The sequence below is a fragment of the Galeopterus variegatus genome, unplaced genomic scaffold, assembly GCF_000696425.1.
Source record: "Galeopterus variegatus unplaced genomic scaffold, G_variegatus-3.0.2 Scaffold930, whole genome shotgun sequence".
In the NCBI taxonomy this organism is placed as follows: domain Eukaryota; kingdom Metazoa; phylum Chordata; class Mammalia; order Dermoptera; family Cynocephalidae; genus Galeopterus; species Galeopterus variegatus.
Genome location: NW_007727041.1, coordinates 247,366 through 268,673, shown reverse-complemented (window position 1 = coordinate 268,673; position 21,308 = coordinate 247,366). Strand labels below are relative to the sequence as shown.

General features: G+C 36.8%; 1 protein-coding gene and 1 long non-coding RNA gene across 2 annotated transcripts in view; both read left to right on the top strand.

Moving 5' to 3' along the window:
* ITGA1 (integrin, alpha 1) overlaps nt 1-11,143 on the top strand; it is a 98,755-nt gene extending 87,612 nt beyond the window's left edge. The window contains exons 24-29 of the mRNA XM_008573526.1: nt 2,393-2,506; nt 4,257-4,361; nt 4,511-4,615; nt 5,627-5,719; nt 6,204-6,320; nt 11,007-11,143. Coding sequence (XP_008571748.1) covers nt 2,393-2,506; nt 4,257-4,361; nt 4,511-4,615; nt 5,627-5,719; nt 6,204-6,320; nt 11,007-11,051 — 579 coding nt within the window. The 3' untranslated portion in view covers nt 11,052-11,143. The remainder of the gene's footprint in view (nt 1-2,392; nt 2,507-4,256; nt 4,362-4,510; nt 4,616-5,626; nt 5,720-6,203; nt 6,321-11,006) is intronic.
* Nucleotides 11,144-11,463: 320 nt separating this feature from the next.
* LOC103591121 lies at nt 11,464-16,482 on the top strand. The gene is made up of 2 exons (XR_550541.1): nt 11,464-15,426; nt 15,463-16,482. It is a non-coding gene; the product is annotated as an uncharacterized LOC103591121 (long non-coding RNA).
* The last annotated feature ends 4,826 nt before the right edge of the window (nt 16,483-21,308 follow it).

Here is a 21,308-nt window from a genome sequence, read left to right as displayed (position 1 = left end):
GGAAGGAAGGAAGGAAGGAAGGAAGGAAGGAAGGAAGGAAGGAAGGAAGGAAGGAAGGAGAAAGAGAAAGAAAGAAAAGCAAAAGACTTGGAATGTTGTAGATGTTCATGTGTTGTAATTACTAAGCTTGAGATTTGAAACAGGCACTCCCCAACTATTATAAATAAAGCTGATATAAATAACACTGTTAAAAATTCTAGAATGGGAGTAATGGAATAAAAAAAGAAAGAACCCTTTTTAGAGGAGACCCAGTAACTTCACTGCTAGGAATTTTCTTTAGAAAATTATTGGCCATACAAAGATATCAAAGATGTTCTTAACAATGTTATTTATAGTAATTTAAAAATTAAAACCTGGGCATAATCTAAAAGCTTAACAGCATGAAATTACTTAAATAAATGATCATATATTCAATGAAGAGTATATCATATATTTAATAGAAAGTCAGAATACTGTAATATTTTAGAGGCCACATTTTGTAGTAAGAAACCCTAATTTTACTATTTACCAGCTGTGTTACTTTGTAAGTTTTTTATTCTTGTTCTAACCTTGTTACTCCATAGATGAAACAGAGATAATAAGAGAATCTACCTCCTAGGAATGTTAACCAAATTAAAAGCAATAATGCATATTAGAAGATTAGCATAGTGTGTGGCACATACTCACCAATAAACATTGATATGTGGTTGTTATTTAGCTATTAACAGTTCATATTCTCAAATTACCTATAAGTTTATTGGAAAATGCCATAGCATAATAAATTTTACAGACAGGGAAAATTTTGTATTTTATGTGATACAAATTGTATTAAATATGCATATATGCAAATAATAAAGACAGGTAACCTATACACTGAAATATTACCAAGGTAGTTGAATTGTTAGAAATTTTCATTTTCTGTTTATTTTCGGTATTTGCCAATGTTTCTATGAGGAAACTTTTTAATCAGAAAAAATAAATAATAATTACAGAATATATGATTTCTGACTAAATATCAGGAAAGAGATGGAATTCGACTGGGAAGCCATGCCAGACAAACCCAGGGCGTGTTTATTTTCGGTATTTGCCAATGTTTCTATGAGGAAACTTTTTAATCAGAAAAAATAAATGATAATTACAGAATATATGATTTCTGACTAAATATCAGGAAAGAGATGGAATTCGACTGGGAAGCTGTGCCAGACAAACCCAGGGCAAATAAATAATAATTACAGAATATATGATTTCTGACTAAATATCAGGAAAGAGATGGAATTCGACTGGGAAGCCATGCCAGACAAACCCAGGGCGTATTATCATAAGAAGATAAGAGTTAAGGAGCATGTTTAAGAAGCCAGGCCACTGGTCAGGAGTCTCTGGAATTCCATGATTAAGGGATGCATTTGCTCTTTGGCACCACGGGGAATTGCTCCAGATCTGAGCAACTCTCAATCTAGAAGGCTCAGTTAGTTAGGTCAGTGGATTTCCTGGCATCTATCTTTGTAGATCAAGCAGCTCCCTTACTTGGCTACAAATGCTGCCCAGGGAGGCCATAGAGAAGGCTTAGTGCCCGGGGATCATGCCTGAGTGGTAGGAAGGAGGGCCACCACTCCTGCTTGCTCCAATTAAGTTGCACCTTCTAAGCAGGTAAGGACTTCCTGATAGTGAGTTCAGCTTCCTGCTGAACTTCATCCTGCCCATCCTTCCCTATAGGTACACTCACCCCTGGTGGCATAGTGTGATATTAAGTGGGAATTCTGGGTTAGAAGATAAAAAAGAATGGCGACTGTAATGAAAGTTAATCTGACTCTCATCAGACCAGAGTATCAACAGCCAGTGACATAATAGCCCTTGCTGGGGATAGAATTGTGAATGGAAGCAGATGGACATCTGGTTTGCCTGTACAGTGGTGGCAGATCCTGTCTAGCTAGGGTTAGAAATGATTTATGGCTTTAGGGAATTATGGCAAAGGCATAACCCGAGGGGAGTTATGGGTTAAGGCAACCAAAAATATGCTAAACTGTTCCACATGAATCAGGTTAATGGTCACCCTCCTTTCCAGCTCCAAAAAGCCCAATAGGTTAGAAAGGACAGTGGGCACGGCAAGAGCATAATAACATAGAAAATTTTTCAATTTTGATTGTGTCTTAATCTCAGTCCTATTTGGGGAGTGGGGGATGAAGGAACAACATGATTGTACCTGATGTACCTGACTACTGACTCTTAAACATCCATATCTTCTTGCTGGCTTAATTATGCCAATTCTCTGTACAGTGCCAAAAACCGTATACATTTGGTGATTCAAAATGTTGCACAATTTAAGCCATCAATTAAGAACCAAAGTTCTACATAAGACAGAAAGGCTGCTTTTGAAAGAGGAAGAAAGGATTACATTTCTATTTTTTTCTGTTAGATTAGAAAAAGTGGACATTTCCCAATGCCCGAACTGAAGCTGTCAATTTCATTTCCTAACTTGACCTCAGATGGTTATCCAGTGCTGTACTCAACTGGATGGTCATCTTCTGATGTAAGTCATGTGTGCCTTGGAATTATGTCACTACTGTTATCGTTTTCACTTTGTGCTTAAGCTTTTTGTTCTGCATGCCGCTTGGGATAAAGAGTTTAACCAAAGTCACATGGAGAGGCATTTAGAAAACTAAACAATAATAATAATAGCATCCACTGGTTATTTAGTAGATGTATTAGTTCCTTAGGGCTGCTGTAACAAATTACCACAAATTCTGAGCCAGAAGTCCAAAATCAAGATGTCAACAGTGCTGGATCTCCCTGGAGACTCAGAGGGAGACTGTCTTCCATGCCTGGCTTCTGGTGACTGCTGGCAACCCTTGGCATTCCCTGGCTTCTGGCAGCATCACTCCAGTCTCTGCCTCAGTCTTCACATGGCCTTCTTTCTTGTGTTTCTGTCTCTGTGTGTTTCCGCACAGCCACCACTGGATTCAGGGCCCACACTAAATCCAGGATGATCTATCTCATCTGGAGATCCTTAATTTAGCTACATCTATAAAAACCCTAATTCTAAACAAGATCACATTCACATGTTTCAGGGGTTGGGACTTGGGTATATTTATGGGGATTCACTATGCAATCCACTAGAGTAGATTTTAGATAATTAATTGTTGATTTATACCTGAATGTTTGTTACACTTTTAATTCGAGGTGGTGAAACAACTCTATAAAGAGGCTGCTCAGTTGCTCCTAAGCACATACAGCTGCACATAAAATGGTACCACTAGCAATGTTGTAGCCCTTTCGTACCTGTAGCATTGAATGAGACTATATGGTAGTTATCATGCTTTGGTGCCTAAAACATAGAAAATCACATTAAGTATTTTGAATTAATAGATGAATCATTTCAGCATTTGACAATCTGTCTTCTTTTCAGACATTTTTTTTAAAACTTTAGTTTTAATCAAAAAATAGCAGTAGTGGTAGTTGACTTGTAATCATTCAAATGTTTTTCTAAGTACGAGGAAAAAATAAACCTCTGGCATTTCCGTCTAATCCAAAAAGGCAGGTTTGTGAAGATCTAGAAAAAGAAAAAAGTTATACTTTTCATACTAGATATGAAACTTAATCCTTATTACTCTTTATCATGAATGTAGAAAGTTGTGGGCAAGCAAAAATTTATGAGATTAAGTACAGAGAAACAGTCCAAAAACCAGCTATCTTATAAATACAGCATTCTAACCTCTATAGGGCTGTCTACTTACATCTTCCTCTCACGTAGATTAAGTGTCTTACCCTTGCTGTGTGGGGACTTAAAAATACTATTGGACGAAAATGTCAATACAGGTGAAAGTGCCTCTCTTTCCAATTCTGTTTCATAAGCCACGATATGAGCTATCATATTCAAAAACAAATGAAGAAGAACCTTTTTCTTTTTCTCTTGGTATAGTTTTAAGTTTTCTTCTCTCTCTTGTATTATGGGAATTTATAAGATAATCTTTGATGAAAACAATAAATTAATGAATGTATTTCTCATGTAATAGTAAGTTCTACCAGCATCTCTTCTTTTCCATAACAACCTCACTGGCACCCATTATAACTCAAAGGTGGCATGGTAGCAGTAGTTATCATCTGGGGAGGGGTGTAGGTAGCTGTGCATAGCCGCCTCTTTCTTACTGCACGCTTACCAAGATGGATCTTTAGTATAAAGCAATGGCTACTATTCACAGATTTTCCACATTACTGTATCAAGTCATTTTTCCCTCTGACATCTGGTATTGTCTGATAAATGAAATATATTCATTTCTTAGAATGCAAACTGCAGACCCCGTGACCTCGAGGATCCTCTTGGTATCAATGCTGGAAAGAAAATGAGTATATCAAAATCTGAAGATCTCAAACGAGGCACAATTCTGGTAAATTAAGACAATTGCTATTTTTGCCTTATGCTTTCCAAGTGAATAAATTCAGTATCGACCTAGAAATGACTGTCTGAGGTATTTTCATATTGTATCTTTGATCAAATGGCAAGAATACTAATATGTACCTCTGGACATTTAAACAGGACTGCAGTACATGTAAATTTGCTACCATCACGTGTGATCTCATTCCTTCTGACATAAGCCAAGTGAATGTTTCATTTATCTTGTGGAAACCAACTTTTATAAAAGTAAGTGATTGCATTGTTCTAATCGATTATTGAATCAAATCAACAAATATGGGTTGACCAATTAGTATGTCCAAAGCACAGTGCTGCGTGGAAGGAGCATGAGACTGGAAGTCTAAGAGAATGTGATCTAAGCCCCGGCTCTGCATAACCAGCTATACAGGTCTCATCTTCCCTTTTTGGTAATAACTAAGTTATCTCTGAGGTTCCCTTCCAGATACATGTTTTTTTTAAGTTTCTCTTATTTTTTGTTTTTTCTTTGCACCTTCAGACATAAAGATGCATAATCTCTCCAGGACCAAAGCTTATCCTTATCTTAATACTTTGGAATGCAGTTAAGATACAAAGAATTATACAGTGACAATCCTTGACACCACTAACAAAGGAGACAGTGGCATATATTACGGACTCATTGTGTTTTATCACACTTTTATCCTATATAAATATATTTTGGAAGACATTTTTTGACCCCTGATAAGGCCAAATCTGTCTGACAAAAAGTTACTTTAAAACTTAGGTTACTGTATTTTGTATTATTTGTTGCTCTCTCAGAAAGTATTTAGTTGCTCATATAAAATTGTCATTTTTAGCTTTGATCATATTAAGTTGCTTTTTTTGTAAGTCATGAACTGTTGTTGGACATTGGCAATTTCATGTTTACTCCTAAGTGCCTATATAAACCTCATTAGCAGAGTGTAGCTATTTTATGCCTAAGTACACTAAAGGTAGGCAGAGTTGGAGGTTTGTATTTTCTAAGAATAAATCTGAATAAAAATTATTTTCAAGTATTTTTTATTCTAAAAGATGGTTCTAAGTGAGGACTTGGGGGGCAAAGTAGGGAGAGTGGATACACAGTCATCATTTGATACAGCCAGTTCTATTTGGAAGTTAACAAAACCAGTATTTTTAATCTCTCAGGAAAATCTTAACTTTAATAATTGTACTACTCAAGCATGACTAGCTCTCATTTTGGTTAGCATAATATACTGAAAACAAATGCTGTTTGCTTTTCAGACCCGCTTTTCCAGCTTAAATCTTACTGTAAGGGGAGAACTTCAGAGTGAAAATACATCACTGGTTTTAAGTAGTGGCAATCAAAAGAGAGAGGTGAGTGCAACTCTAAGTTTTGAAAACAGGCTGCATTTCACTCTGAATTTTGTAACATAATGTTTGATAATTACTTATAGTCCCATACGTAGTGACTTATGTTGCTCTCAATAAATGGCAGACACTATTTGCTTCAAATTATGCTTTATTAGCTTCGAGCATGACTTCAATCTTGTTCTTCATTATAAGAAACTGGGAAAATAATGATATTTACAATTAATATGTCGTGTTTGATTTTTTTTTGCTCCCATCACAATAAATGGATGTTTTTACTTTCACCTTGATAAAAAATGATATATTTGTATCTTTCCACCTTAAAAACTGAAATCATAAAATGTAACTGACATCTGAAGAGCAAAGAATAATTTCTTTACCAAAAGTACAGGAATACGTGTACAGTTTAAAAAGTTTTCTTTAATCATTGGGAAGCTCAAAACAAAAATAAGTGTTTATTGATGTTAACAATCTTGTTTAATAATTTTAGCTCGCTATTCAAATATCCAAAGATGGGCTACCAGGCAAGGTGCCATTATGGGTTATCCTGTTGAGTGCTTTTGCTGGATTATTGCTATTAATGCTGCTCATATTAGTACTGTGGAAGGTAAGCACCAAAGTTCCTTTGACTTCCTATTTCAATCATCAGTAGCAAAGTGGTGAAAAAAATTATGATTTACCCATGCTGTGGAATATAGTATTATAGAGCAATGAAACAAACACTGAAATGATGACCATGCTAAAAAGAGAAAAGAAAAATTTGTATTTCAAACTTTGTGCACAATTTGATATCATTTTTGTAAAGAAGAAAAAAATAACTTATTTTGGGATAGACATATCCGCAAATCATGGAGGTTCTTTCTAGAGGTTAAGATTATAGAGGACCTTTATCCAAGGGGTCTTCAAACAGTTCATACATTCATATTAACTTTTAATTTCATTTTTCCATGAACTTTTTGAAGTAAGCTTGTACCTTGTGTGTCTACAACATTTGAAATTTAAAAATAAGTATGTATTACTTTTACAAGCAGAGAATAAAAACTCCCTTTTATAGAAAAAAGAATGAATTTCTACATCAATCTAAGGATATATAAGCACTAGTTTCATGGTTAAGATAAGCCTTGTCCTAATCACACATCTCTATGTTTTATCTGTAAGAGCAAATATTTCTTTAATGTATAGAGGGACATAGCACATTTTGTGCAATAAATTACGCCTGCGTGCAGAAAGGGGGATTTTCTCATTAGCTGAGGTAAGGGAAGATAAAGTTTCACAGACTCCTGTTTCAAATCCTTTTGTAAAATAGAGTAACCATCTTATTTTCTGTCAGGGAAATCTGGATATTTACACAGGGGTTTTGCTTAGGCTGACATATGCAAGATTTTTAGAACTCTTAGCTGTATCATTTTCAAATTAAGCATAACAGAGATGTTAGCTTTTAGTATAAATTTAATAGAGAATAAAATGCCATAAAAATGTTGATTTAATGTTTTTCCAATTAAATATCAAATTGACATTTATTCTAGTATAATATCCCCCTATGTTTTACCTATTGTTTTGTTAAATAGTTTAGCTATGTCAAAAAATACAGATTGTGGCTATATATTTATTTTTCTAATACATGAGCAACAGAATTTTTTAATCACGTAGTTTAAATAGCAAGTTTCTCTCCCACTGAATTACCAACTGTTTCTGTCCTTTCTGACTCTCCTATAATGATTAGCTTCCTCTTTTTCTTTGGGTGGGCTGGGTGGGGAGTAACTATCAGTGGAGAAGATGAACAATGCTGTGTTAACGATGTAGGTGGGCGGTGTTTCATTCAGTAAGTAAAATTCATGGTAAACTCATGGCTTTTCTCCAGCAAGGTCCTCAAGACAGAATTATCCACTAAATCCAATGTCCAGCTGTGCCTCCTGCTTTGCAAAGTTACCAGTGTTCCTCTGTAATACCTGGCTTTGCCACACTGTGGTACCCAAGGCCTGGCTTATTGGTGTTAAGGTTGTGTGTTTGAAAAATAGGATGGGGCTTCTTCGTTTATATGCACCTCTAATAGAGTGTGTTACTGTATACTTCTTTCAGTGTGGTCTTCTGAGCACTGCATAGTTTTAGGACACCACTGACCAGAGAAGAGGACCAGAGCTGATATTTGCATAGGGTATCTCTGGCCTCATACTTCTGTTTAAGACCAACAAATGAATAGGAAGTTTTATCCATCTGTTTTTTAGTCACTAGTCTGAGAAAGCATAACTATAAAAATGAACACATTCTTCCATTCAGTAAATGCTGTGCTGATACATTCTGATGGCTCCTTTGATCTTTTTTTATTAGGCCCCCAAAAAGTTATTTAACAGACTTTGGACTGTCTTGACCAGTAGACATAGTGAGTTCAGTCACTTCAGCAGGAGGCCTAGCATCCAGAACTGTGACTCTAAGGTAGAAAGGAAGGAACTAGCTCTTACTGGGTGCTTACCATGTGCCAGGAACTGTCCTAAGCATTTCTGCTTTAAGCATTCACACTTAATACTGACATCAACTCTATGAGGAAACTGACTCACAGGAAAGTTAAGTATGTTTTCCCAAGGCTACGTGATTAGTAAGGTTCAGAGTAAGAGTCTGAATTCTGTGCAAACACTATTAACTATTATCACTGTGCTAACTCTTGCTTTCATTCACTCTGTTGTCCTTACAACAGCATTTTCAACCAAGCATTTTAACTATATTTGGCACCTGAGGATGTTAAAGCAAAGAGAGGTTAAGTAACTCTCCCAAGATTACTTGCTAGTAAATGGATTCAAGCAGTGATCTATCTGCAAAGCCCATGCCTTCTCCAATACATCCCACTGCTGCAAATTGTGAGGCAGGGCTGTTTATTCTGGAGCTCCAGGAATTGGGTTTTGCTCAAGAGGATCACAAACTGTCTGAAATATATAAAAATATTTAGTTTTGGAATGAGGTTGTATTCAGACTTTCAGCACCTCCATTATACCAAAAAAGTTAATCCCTCCTCCCCCTGCTTTAAAGCCGTTGGAACCTCCCTGAAGCTTGTGTTCAGTCCATAGTGGGCTCACAAAGCTACTCCCATCCCCAGGCATCTCTTTATATTAACTAGATCTGGAGCAGATGCCTCAGGACAACCCCTTTTTCCTCCTTCTTCCAAATCCCATCACGGTGGAAGTCCGCTGGAACTCCGTAGTTCTGACACTCCATGTATGAGACAGGGCAAAGATTCCTCTTGGAGCAGTGATTCAGTTTTAAAAGACACAGTCTTTATATTTTTATCTTCATAGTACACATGGCTGAAATTAACACTTGACAAAATCTTAGCAGCTGCTTAATTTACTTAATGATTGAAGGGAAGAGCCTTGTAGATGGCAGAGGTTTAAGTAGGTTGAGAAACTTGTCCTGAAATATGGTACCACATGCTGAGGGAGATGCCCAGGCAGGCCATTTATTCATTAACCCTAAAGCTTTGTTCCTCATCCAATAAACCTATCTTTGGGTGGGTGAGTGTGTATGGGGAACAGCACCTCACCATTTTTTTTATCTTTTATATATTAGTATGAATCTATTCGTTCAACATTTATTCCATATTATATCCATTAGCCTACTTTTTTTGCCAGGGACTGTTTAATGACAGCTTTGCCATAGAGTTTTGAACTAGGGGAGTATAAAGGAGATTATTAAACAAATACAGGAAGAAAAAAAGAAAAGCAAATGCTACAAGGAAAGCCTGGGGGGCTAAAAACAAACTTCACTTGTTTCAAATGTTGGCTAGGATTGGCCCAGTCCAGTTTGAAGCTATAAACTATATTCTCCTAATCTCCACTCTGGTCATTCAATTTCCATTAAAAACCCACTGTTAACAGAATTGGTCAGGTGAAAAATTTAGATTAAAAAAATTAAGTTTTCTAGTAGAACATTTAAAGTGTAGAAGCAAAGGAAGGTTGAAAATAAGCAAAAAGACAGAGAGCAGATCAAAAGCTAGGTGAGCAGGAAAGAGAAAAATTCTTATAATTCACCACCTGCTTTTGTGAAAGCCTTGTCTGCTTTATTTTCTACTCAGGACATGCAGGCACAAGTTAAGGAGCCTAATGCTTTGTGAATCCAGAACGTTTATAGTTGGCTCAAAGAAAAAGGCCTGAGACATGCAGGAGAACTGGCATTCTGGGGAAGACAAATGTATTATTGTTTTCGTGTTCATTTGTTCTTTTACCACCTTTTCCTCATCTCCACCAATGAGATTCTGGCATGGAGGAAGATATAACCCCTGAGTAAAACTTCTCTAAACTGAAAGTGCATAGTTTTGACCATTTAACCCCTCTAAGCCCTCAATTGTTCAATAATTATTTTAAAAATATATAGTTCCTTTGCATAATTGACCACAACTTCATGATTAAAATGATTTGGAGATACTACATTTTCAAAGAATTAAGTCATTGCTTTTGCTTGATCTATTATGGCCCACTTTCGTATTTAAAAATATATATATACCAATTTGAAAAAATCACTTCTCTATGGCCTTTTTTTAAAAAATAAGCATTTTAAAATTAGATCATTGCAAAGGTCCCCTCCATCTCCCATACTTGTTTTTGTTATTCTGCATAATAGGAAATAAATACAGCACTTATAACTTTTTTAAATGCCCCAAGTTACAAAGCATAGTGAAATATGATTCACATTCACCACGATGTGAAACTTTACATATAGTCAATGACTTTATTTTCATATGCAGATGATATAGTGTGTTTTCAAGAGGCTCTTCATATCAAGTTTATATTGGCAGATATTCTGACACATTTAAAGTTAATCCAGACAACTCAGAAATCTCTCTAACACCATAGCCATGGCATGTCTACCAGATTCCCTGTCAGTTCTAATGCTCTCAATTTACGACCATCAGTTATTTGATGGAAATTTCTCTGCTACATCCCTAAAGAAAAGATGATGCAAAGTAAAGAAAATGCCAGCTAATTGTGGCTTATATGTGTCTCCCAAAATTTTCCCAGAACCCTTTAAGTTAGTTTGAAACATGTACTTTTCTTTTTTTACTAGAGGGCATGATACATTTAATGAAAAAGTCAAAACTGAAATAGCAATTTGATAAATATCATTTATTTCCTTGATATTCAATATTAAAAGGTCAATGAAAAAAAAAAACCACCTCTCAATTATATTAATTAATTGTATGCCCAGAACTGCCAATCTATTATTAAATTAAATTGTATTCAGAGATTAGTATTTATTACCTAAATTAAAATACTTAATTGTGTTATGTTTTGTATTTTCTCAACAGATTGGATTCTTCAAAAGACCACTAAAGAAGAAAATGGAGAAATAAAATATTTACAAGAGAAAAAATAGCAATTATTCAATGATCTATCCTCAGGTTTGCCTCAGATATGTGACAATAAATTTATAAATATGATTAAAGACACGGTCACATAAATTTATGTATTCCATCAGGGATTAATCACTTGGAAAATGAAAAAGCAAGCAAGCATGATCCAAAAACAATACTGCAAAGATATATTATATAAAATAGTGAATTATATAATTTTTAAATAATTACTCATTTTTGTTGAGTATATAAGCAAAATTACAGTGTTTTAAACAGGAATAACCTATACAAATAGGCTTACATATGAAATCGCAACCCAAAGTATTTAAAAAATGCATAAAAAGTTTTTTATGATCATTGAAACATTTACTTTCAAAACTATATAAATTAAGCTTTTTCTTTGATTCCCGAGGGCTATCTACATTCAGCCTGACAGGCGGCATTTGTAAATGCCAAGAAAGGAATTACCTGAAAAAGATCACTTCCTCCAATTCAAATGAGAAAATCTACCCTTGGAAGAATTCATATACAACATGGACTGAAAAGTAAAATTCAATCACAGAGAATACATTCAGCATCTTTGTGTTGGGTTCTGTACTTGTAAAGTTTTTTTTCCAAGGTGATTGGAAAATAGTGCATTTGAGCTGAAATCCTATCTCAGATAGAAAATCAAGATAGACTTGTTTAAAAACAAGTGCACTGTGGCTGGCCAGTTAGCTCAGTTGGTTGGAGAGCTGTGTCCAAATGCCAGGGTTAAGGGTTCAGATCCCTGTACTGGCCAGCTGACAAAGGATTTTTTTAAAAGTGCACTGAATGGATTAATTTCAGCTTTTACAGAACATGCTTAATTTTTATATTGAGCTCTAAAACACAAAACTCTTTTATACTGAAAAAACACTTAAAACAGTTTTGTGTGACATAACAGTGATTTGTCATGAAAAGCCACATTGTGTGGGGGACGTGCTAAAATGGTTTCTGAATGGAACAGGGCAGCGTAGATAGATGCCACTGAAATGCTGAAATCATCTTTGCTGAGCAGCTTTTGAGTGCCAGGGGTTCCAGGATGTAACCAAAGTAGGAGTTTTCTGAATTCCTTGGTACAGGGTTCATTCAAACCCCTAAGCTATGAGAGTATGTTTATTTTTTAAATTTTTAAAGGTATTTAATTTTCCAAACACATTTCTTAGTTTTATGAAAAGACAGTATTCCATTTCAATATTGCATTTTAACAAGAAGTCACTGCTTTTTGAGTGTGGCATATCAATATTTAAATAGAACTCCAGAAATGTATTTTAAAGAATTTCAGGTTTGAAAGCTCAAACCAAAAGAAAGATATCACACCTTTGTATGTGCTTCTTTGTTCTTGAAGTAATCATTATGATTTATTGGACTTTACTGTAGCATACGTTCCTAGGTTGCTTCATTTCTTAGGAAAATAACAATGGACGAATGTACGTAACTGCATGTGTGAACTACTGCTATAGAATTTGCTGACACTTCTGCAACAACTCCATTTCTCCACCCAATTTATCATCACAAGACCAGAGCTTGAAATTATTCAGAAAATCCAAGGCTCTGCTTTTCTCAAAAAGCACCAAATCAACAGAGAAATTAAATGCCATGGATTTAATGTTTGAAGACTAATTTCTGGGGATTATCTAAGTACTCAGACAGCCTACCTCTCGACTCTCCACATCTACATCTAAGATCCTGAAGGCCAAAGAGATGTGCCCTGGGGATGCCAAGGTCATCAGTAAGTAGAAGAAAGGGTAAATCTTTCTAGAGATTTGACATCATCCTGCTGGCCTGGTATTGTTCAGAAATATCCACTTTTGGAATCAGACCTGCTCTGCAGCCATAAAGAAGCTGTTTCACTTTCTCAAGTAATCCAGAGCCCTGCAAGCGACATTGTGAAAGGCCATCCTTTGTAAATATTTTTAACTTCAGTGACCTCATTTAAACTTCTATGGTCCTATTTGTTAAACTATTTTCCTCTGAACACCAAATTCATGGGCAACTTAGTCTCAATATTTTCTGTGTCGTAAGTGTGCTTGAAAAGAGGTTTATGGGAAGAGATATTTTTACAAAATTTGATGCTTAGGGAGCCATAATGATTTTACCTAAAAATGCATATACATACTCACATGTATATATTTACATATATAAATGTTCTCTTTTCCTTTTATAAAATCAAGTTCTAGACTCAGTTGGGACACAGAAATATTTGCACCAAAAGAAAAAAGTGGTTGCATGGTGATGGGGGCTGTGAGAAACCATGCGCACATTCTCTTTAGGGCCACACCTGCACACTAAGAATGGTGGCCCCTCGGGCCCCCGTGGAGTGTGCTTTCACATGGGGTAAGGTCTTTGCAGAACATGTTGTGATCTACTCCATGTGAATTGACTGTCTCACTCTCCACAGCATTAAGAAAACTAAGGAAGACCCAGGCCCCAAACCTGTGTCATTTGCCAGGTGCAGTCACATTATTGTTCAAATAAAGTGGCTCCTGCCAGATCAACTTTTAAAAATAGTATCCTATGCACTCTTCACTTATATCCAACACTTCCCCCCCCCCCCCCTTGGTCTTGTCCCCTACGGGAGATTTTCAAAAAGGCTGCTAGAGAGAAATCTGTTAATAAAACACATGTTCTTTTTGCTGTGAATACCAGCTCCAGTGAATTGGTCATTTATGCAGGATTTCAGTCCTCATTTCTTCAGTGACACTCTAAAGGGTTGACATGGTTTAATGTAGCAGGGATAAAGTGGAATGTACTTCAGAGATGGAACATGTTTAAGAGATTTACAAACCATTGGGGGACACTATCAGCCACTGAGCCAGTGGGGAAGCCCTTCAGTGGCTCTCCATCAGCACCCCACCATTCCCATCCTCCCCCATGGAAATAATCTGAAAAATGAAAAGAAGGGCTTTAAAATCTTCAAACCGATGTTATTTTTATAAAAACTAAAATGCACAATTTAATTGTAAACAGCAGACTTTTAAATGCAAACATAGCTTTAAGGTAAGTCCTCTGAGCACCGCCTTCCAATGAGACTGGTGTCCCTAGGCCCTCCTACACAGAAACTCTGAAACCACCACTGGATGTTAACTATGTTAACTCTGCAGTGAAAGGAAACCCAAAGCACATTACAAGAGGCTAAATATTCCCAAAGGAAGCACTATTTCACAACACTATTACGTAGAACAATAGAGTTAAACTGTAACATTGTAATCTAGCAAACAAATCCGTATCTTTGAACTTCATATTAAAATTTAACCTTATATTTAGAAGTTCAAACGAACAGCCTTTGGCAATCAACCTTAAGCAAAAGGTAAAGTAGCATATGCAGACTCTTCAGCCCCAGCCTGATAGTCCCCTACAACACCTAACACCCAGCAAGCAAATCCAGTTCCTAATTGATGGGAATGGATCTTTCTGCCACTATAGGCCTGAGCTTAACCCCTGAATCCACTGCTGTTCTCACCCCCCAAGATCAGCCCCCCACATGAGACACACGTGAGCTCTTCTTGCTAAAACTTTACCATACCAAAAACTATGCAAGGAAGAGTCATCACTTCTAACTTTAGACTCCCTGCTCTGAGATCAGTGATTTTGTTTGTTTGGTTTTTCCATTTTTTGTATAGCAAAACCTTTCCCCAGTAGCTAATGAATCTAGAACTTTACACAAGACGCCCTTGCATTTTCCTACTGCGCCAGGCTGGAGAATCTCAGCACTATGAGGACTGGGCAGTGAGTGCCAGAGCCGATCTGCAGAATCTCTCTACCTTCTGCCTCCCAGCTGATTTCTTCTCTTCTTAACTACACAGGGGGAGGTTTTGTTTAGATTTGGGGCTTTCTCTCAAGGCCATTCTATGCCTTGTGCCCCTTGCAGGGTTTTGAGTGGTGGCATGTTATCTTTGCTCATGAGCGGAGACAGAAATCCTTTAAATAGCTGACATGCCCTGCAAATCATGGCACTAAACTAGGGACCAATGACATCATAACTGTGATTACATTGGGTTTTAGCATATTTCCAGTCACATCCTTATGAAAAAAGACAAAGTGTGGAGTTTTAGAAGCTCTTCTGCAACACTGAGATTCCGCGTTTGATCTTTTATTTCAGTTTGATCTAAGCATATAGATTGAGGACAAAATTTTAAAAATAAATCTTCCAAATGAGATGAGAATGAGAGCTAGTTGTGCTCTTGAACAGTCCTTATTGACATTACCTTGTCCCCTCTCCTTGGAGAGAGATTGAATGGGGAAAAGTAAGTAAACATATTATTTCTGTCCTCCATATACTCTCTAAGCAGAAGGGAGCCATCACACGGAGGTCCAGTGCCATGTGACAATCTTTCTGTTGCACCCCTGCAACATCTTGCACCCCCGCAACATCTTGCACCCCTGCAACATCTTGCACCTTGAAAAGCAGAAAAAATGGGGGATGTGTTGGGAGAAGATGAAACTATTTAACTTTTATGCCTCCATTCTTATGCCTCAAAAGACTGTAAGCTCCTTCAGATGCCGTGTATCCTGCCCTCGATACTAACACATGTACTTTGAACTGTAAATTTTTGATTAAATAAGAGCAAAAGTATATTCTTACCTGAAGATTAACCAGGGCTAATTTCCTGGAGTTGAACTCACTTTGGGCTCAAGTAAAAACAATTACTTGAAGCAGCAACAGTTCAGACCTTCTTCATTCTAGAATTATTTCACACAGGAGATTCTGCTATTTAGTCTTTTATTTCTGGGACATTCCTGACCTTACTCAGGATGAAACAGATGCTCTGCACTCCTATTAGGAAATGTTTGTCTGTAAGAAAAATGATATACTGTGTGTTACTACTGTGAGGTTGTAAAATTGTTAATGGACAATATAAAGAATTTATCCATTTTATTAAAAAGAAAAATATTGCATATAATAACTACTACCCTGAAACATCTATCATAATCATGCAATAAGCTTTTCTGCATGGTCTAACATAAAGTGTGTTGCATTGCTCATTTTTTTTGTATTTACCTCAGAATAAACTCATTAAAATGAATAACTTAAGGCTATGTGCATTTCTACAAGACTTTTATTGGATAAACCCATTAGAATAAAATGTCTTGATTGCATTTAAGAGCAAAGAAGCACAATCTTTGTTGACTTTAGTATTTATTATGTGCCTAATTAAAAGTCATTTTTTAAAGAAATTAGTTATGAAGTAACAATCCTTTAAGCTGTTATGATTAGAAATAACTGATAGAGTAAAAGAGAGTTTTGAATATCCTATGTATGACACATCCTGTACACTTATTTGAGGTCAGAGGTTTGGTATTTTTGTATAATTCTATCTTATCTTGTGCATCAGCTGTGTATTTTACGTCAAGATAAATGAGCATCCTGTATTATATGTTAAATTAAAAAAATGACTCTTACAAAGAAGAATGTTTGCTGTGATTTTAAATATATAAATCTTGTACAAAATTAATATGACTTCTTCCAAAACTCCAGCTTTTTTTAGCTCCTTGGCAGGTTTTCACTTTAATGCTCTAAAAGGCAAAAACAAAAAGCAAATTAAAAGTCTGTGGTGCTTCCTGTGCAAGATATAGCAATGTGATTAGTCTTTTGCAAACTTGAGACAAAAACCACAGAATCTATATTACTACATATCTTCTCCTAACGAGGAGTTTTAATAATAAATCATCTGCTATACAATAATAGACTGGACCACATTAGGTGAGACCAAAAAATATCAAAAAATAAAAAAATAGTTATTTTCTTTATTCGATCTATAGTTTAAAGACATAAAATTATTTTTATGAATAAGAACTAAAAGAAAACACTGAAAGAAGTCTTAGTATAATACGTTCATTTTTTTAAAAAAATTATCCTCAAAGTATGCTAAATAGGGAGATATTTTTACAGAAGGGACAGTTCGAATTATGAAGAGGTTATTTGTAAAGTCTTGTACTTAGATTTCAGCAGAGCATGTCCCCAGTGCCCCGTCTTTTCTTTCTTAATGTGAAATAAGTAGTTGCTCTCAGCCTTCACCCACCACTCAGGAAGGGAATGCAGTGAAGGTAGTAAAAAAGAATCAGGATAAATTCACTGGAAAATGAGTGGTATTTATCAGGACTTATTTGTAAGTTAAGAGCAAAGACACAGCATTTGCTTCCCTATCTTTTGTGATGTCTTTGTTTATTCTGATTATAAAATTAATGTGATAATCACAGGCAGATGTCAGGAAGAATATTCACTCAACAGAAGTGATCATTAAGAAGACTGTAGGTGGGGCCGGCCCGGTGGCGCACTGGATAGTGCGCCGCTTCGGATCCCACATACAGACCGGTTCCCGCTCACTGGCTGAGCGAGGCGCGGGAGCAACACCGAGGGTTGCAATCCCGTTGCCGGTCCCCGGTCCAGTACGGGGGCAACACTGAGGGTTGCGATCCGTTGCCGGACACGGAAAAAGACAAAAAAAAAAAAAAAAAAGACAAAGAAGACTGCAGGTGATTTCTGTTTTCTTTATTATAATAGTTATATTATTTAATTGTTTTTAAATAGGTGAGTATTGATTTTTAAATTGAGAAAAAAATTCTTTAAGGTAAGATTTTTGCTTGGGTTGACTTTGATATCCTGCAGATTTTCCAGGACTCATTTTCAAGGCATCTGAAATGAAACTTGGATTAGAGCAGTATTCATGGAGTCACCCCCACTCTGAAACTTGTGTCTTAAAATGACATGTAGCAGGATCCCTAACCTACACTGACTCCAGCTATGATGGTCCAATTCCTACCCTGATGACAGGAATAATGAAGCAAGCTCTGTGGTCCATAGGAACCCAAGCCACCATGCACTTCACAGATGTATTCGGCTTGGTTATGAGCCAGGGCTCTAGTTAGAATTTGACTGGCAAGTACTGGCTTGAATTAATAAAAGCAGCATTGAAACACCTGCAGGTTTGGTCTTTAGCTTCCACTTCACTCAGCTATATTTTTGTTTGAGTAGTATCTTTCAACTAAATATGTGTAGCATGAATTCATTTAGATACCACAACCCAGGACAGCATTCCAAAGGCAAGAGTGGAAATGCCTCAACCTGGTAAACAAAGAATAGCATCCAGAATTGCCCATCAGATTGTAATTAGTGGAGCTGGAGGTTAGCCATGCCAGCGACTCTTAACTATCCTTGACAAAATGCCCGGGACTCTTTAGTTTTGCATGCTGAGTCTCTCCTTTTCTGCTTTCTTCCTTTACTTTCAGATTTTTCTATTCTATTTCACTCAAGTACCATCTGTTATTCCTTTTCACACACTTTTCAGACCCTTCTTTCATTACTGCTCATTCTACATACCTCATCATTAAGAAGTGGGTTATTCTGCAAAGATTCTAATTAGCGTGTTGTTTGACAGCAGGTAAGTTTTTCCACCTTCTAAGATGAACCACTAAATAAACTGCGTAAAAAATGTAGTCTTGTTTTGCCAGCATCTTGTCAGAATTTTTTACAAGTTTGAGTTCACTACTGTTTGCTTGAGTTGTCTAAGCAGAATGTATGTCCTTGTGTGCATATGTCTGAATCTATACGTGAGTGAACACATGAATGAAGATTGTATGTTTAAACAGAGTCATTTGAATTCTGAAAAAGGTTTATGATTGGGGCATGTGAAGCAATAATACAGTGAAAGTAGGTAATTTTGAATGAAAATTGATGGATGTGGATGAAGTCTCCCATCTTTCTATGAGGCGAGAAAACAAAGGAGACTAACATTTGTTGCCTGCGTCCCACCTGCCAGGCACTGAACTAGGCAATTTTCCAACAAAATGCCTTTTAATCCTATCAACAACACTAAGTGGTGGTATAATTATTATTTCTGCTTTACAGATGATGTAACTGAGACTCAAAGGAGTTAATGGGCTAGTTCAAACTTATAAAGCTAATAAGTGTTGATGCTGAAATGAAAACCAAGATCTATCTGATTCCAAAGCCATTTTCCCAGGGGCAGGGACTTGAGAGGAAGTCACTGGGAGATAAGTGAAAACACAAAGTTTCAGGAGAACACATATATATCTTTGTAGCACTTGACACATATTAGACACTCAGTTAATATTTGTTTATTATTGAATGAATGCAAGAATTGATGAACTGTGTAGTCAGGGATCTCCAGGGAAACAGAACCGATAAAAAAATGTGTGTGTTCATATATATGTATATATACATATATATACATGTACATATACATGTATATATACACATACACACAAACACACATTGGAGGTCTTCAAAAAGTTTATGGAAAGATTCATATTATCTTTTAATCCCATTTTTCCATGAACTTTTTGAAGTGCGTGCGTGTGGGGGGGGGGGGGGGTGTAGGTGTGGGTGTGTGTGTAGAGAAAGAGACAGACCGAGAAAGAGAGAAAGATTTATTATAAGGAATTGGTTCAGGTGGTTATGGAGGCTAAGAAGTCCCATGATCTGCCACCTGCAAACTGGAGACCCTGGAAAGCCCATGGTGTAATTCCAGTATAAGTCTGAGGGCCTGAGACCAGGAGAACTAATGATATAAGTTCTAGTTCAAGTCCAAAGTCCTGAGGACTAGGAGCACTGATGGTGTAAGTGACAGTTTGAGGGCAAGAGAGGACTGATGCCCCAGTTCAAGCTGTCAGGCAGAGAGAGCAAATTCTCCCTTAGCCTGCCTTTTGTTTCATTCAGGCCTCCCACAGATTGGATGAGGCCCCACCCACATTGCCAATCTGCTCTACTCAGTCTACCAATTCAAATGTTAATCTCATTCAGAAACACCCTCACAAACGCACCCAGAATAATGTTTAACCAAATATTTGGGCACCCCTTGTCCCAGTCAAATTGACACATAAAATTAACCACCACAAGTCCACCCCATCAACTTGGTACCCACATAGATCTCTTTAAGCTATATTTAATCTCCAAATAAAGACAGTAGCAAGGTCATAATTGCAGCTAATACGATACAACTATCCTGCATGCAACTGAAAACAAGCTAACTCCTTCCCCAAAGAAGGGGTAAAGTCCTTAAGTGGTGTTTTCTTCTGTCCTTGATATCCTGTAACTAAAATACTATGATGTAAAGTCAATGATACTTTGAAACTATGACATAGTCAGTACATCTTATGTTACATGATAAGGGAATAAGAAATAAAGAAAAACAGATATTTGCTTAATATATATAAATATTATTATATATATATAAATATATATAAGCAAAATAGGGAATAATACTAGTAAGAATTACAATCTTCTTTTCTTTAACTGTTCACATGGTTGTAGCTGGTATGTATAACTACCTTCTTCCACTAATCATTCTGTATTCCCTTTGCCTTCAGCAAGCATCTTAGCTGGTCATGGTTCTCTACCTGGTGGCATGACCCAAATCTTTATTCCTGAAGAGTCTCGGTCATTAGTAGTCCTGCCTGGATTGGGTTGTCATAGTTTTCCATTGATCTTCATCACAGAGTATGATGGTACTCAGAGTCACCCTATAGGATCTCTATATTTCAGGCATACTCTTCTTTACCTTCATCGTGGAGTAGCAGTCCAATTTCCCCTTTAGTTATGATCAATCACTCCACCCAGCACAGCACCTAGTCCTTTTGCCTGTTCAGAGGCATGAGCACCTCAAAGTGGCAGATGGTAGCATGAACTTCTAGTTCAATAGAACCATTGTCGTGTCTCTTGGTGAAAGCATTTCTCCCTTTGGAACTAAGACCTCTAGGCCAGCAAAGCATAAGTTCATGGGAACAGAAAGCAAAAATTTTGCTAGTGGGTCACCAGGGGTAATGGTGAGTGGTGTCACTCTCATTTTTACCCCTCGATTCCTAGACCTGTGAATCTTGGCTATGGGAGAAACAGTACCATATGCTTTCACTGGTTTAGAGCATATACAGCTTTGTATGGAGCTTTGCTCCTGCCCTGTGAGGTATTGCCAACAAGCTGGCACAGCAACTGAATCTTTTTTGTTGTTGTTAACAGCTGGCCAGTACAGAAATCAAACCCTGGACCTTAGTATTATCAGCACCATGCTCTAAGCAACTGAACTAACCAGCCAGCCCACAACTGAGTCTTTAAAAGGTCATTTCATTGTTTCCTCAAGACAGCTACTTCAGGATTGTGGGAAACATGGTAAAATCAGTGAATTTCATGAGGCTGGGTCCACTGCTGTACTTATTTTGCTGTAAAGTTGAGTTCCTCAATCAGAAGCAATGCTATGCGAAATACCATCATGGTAGATG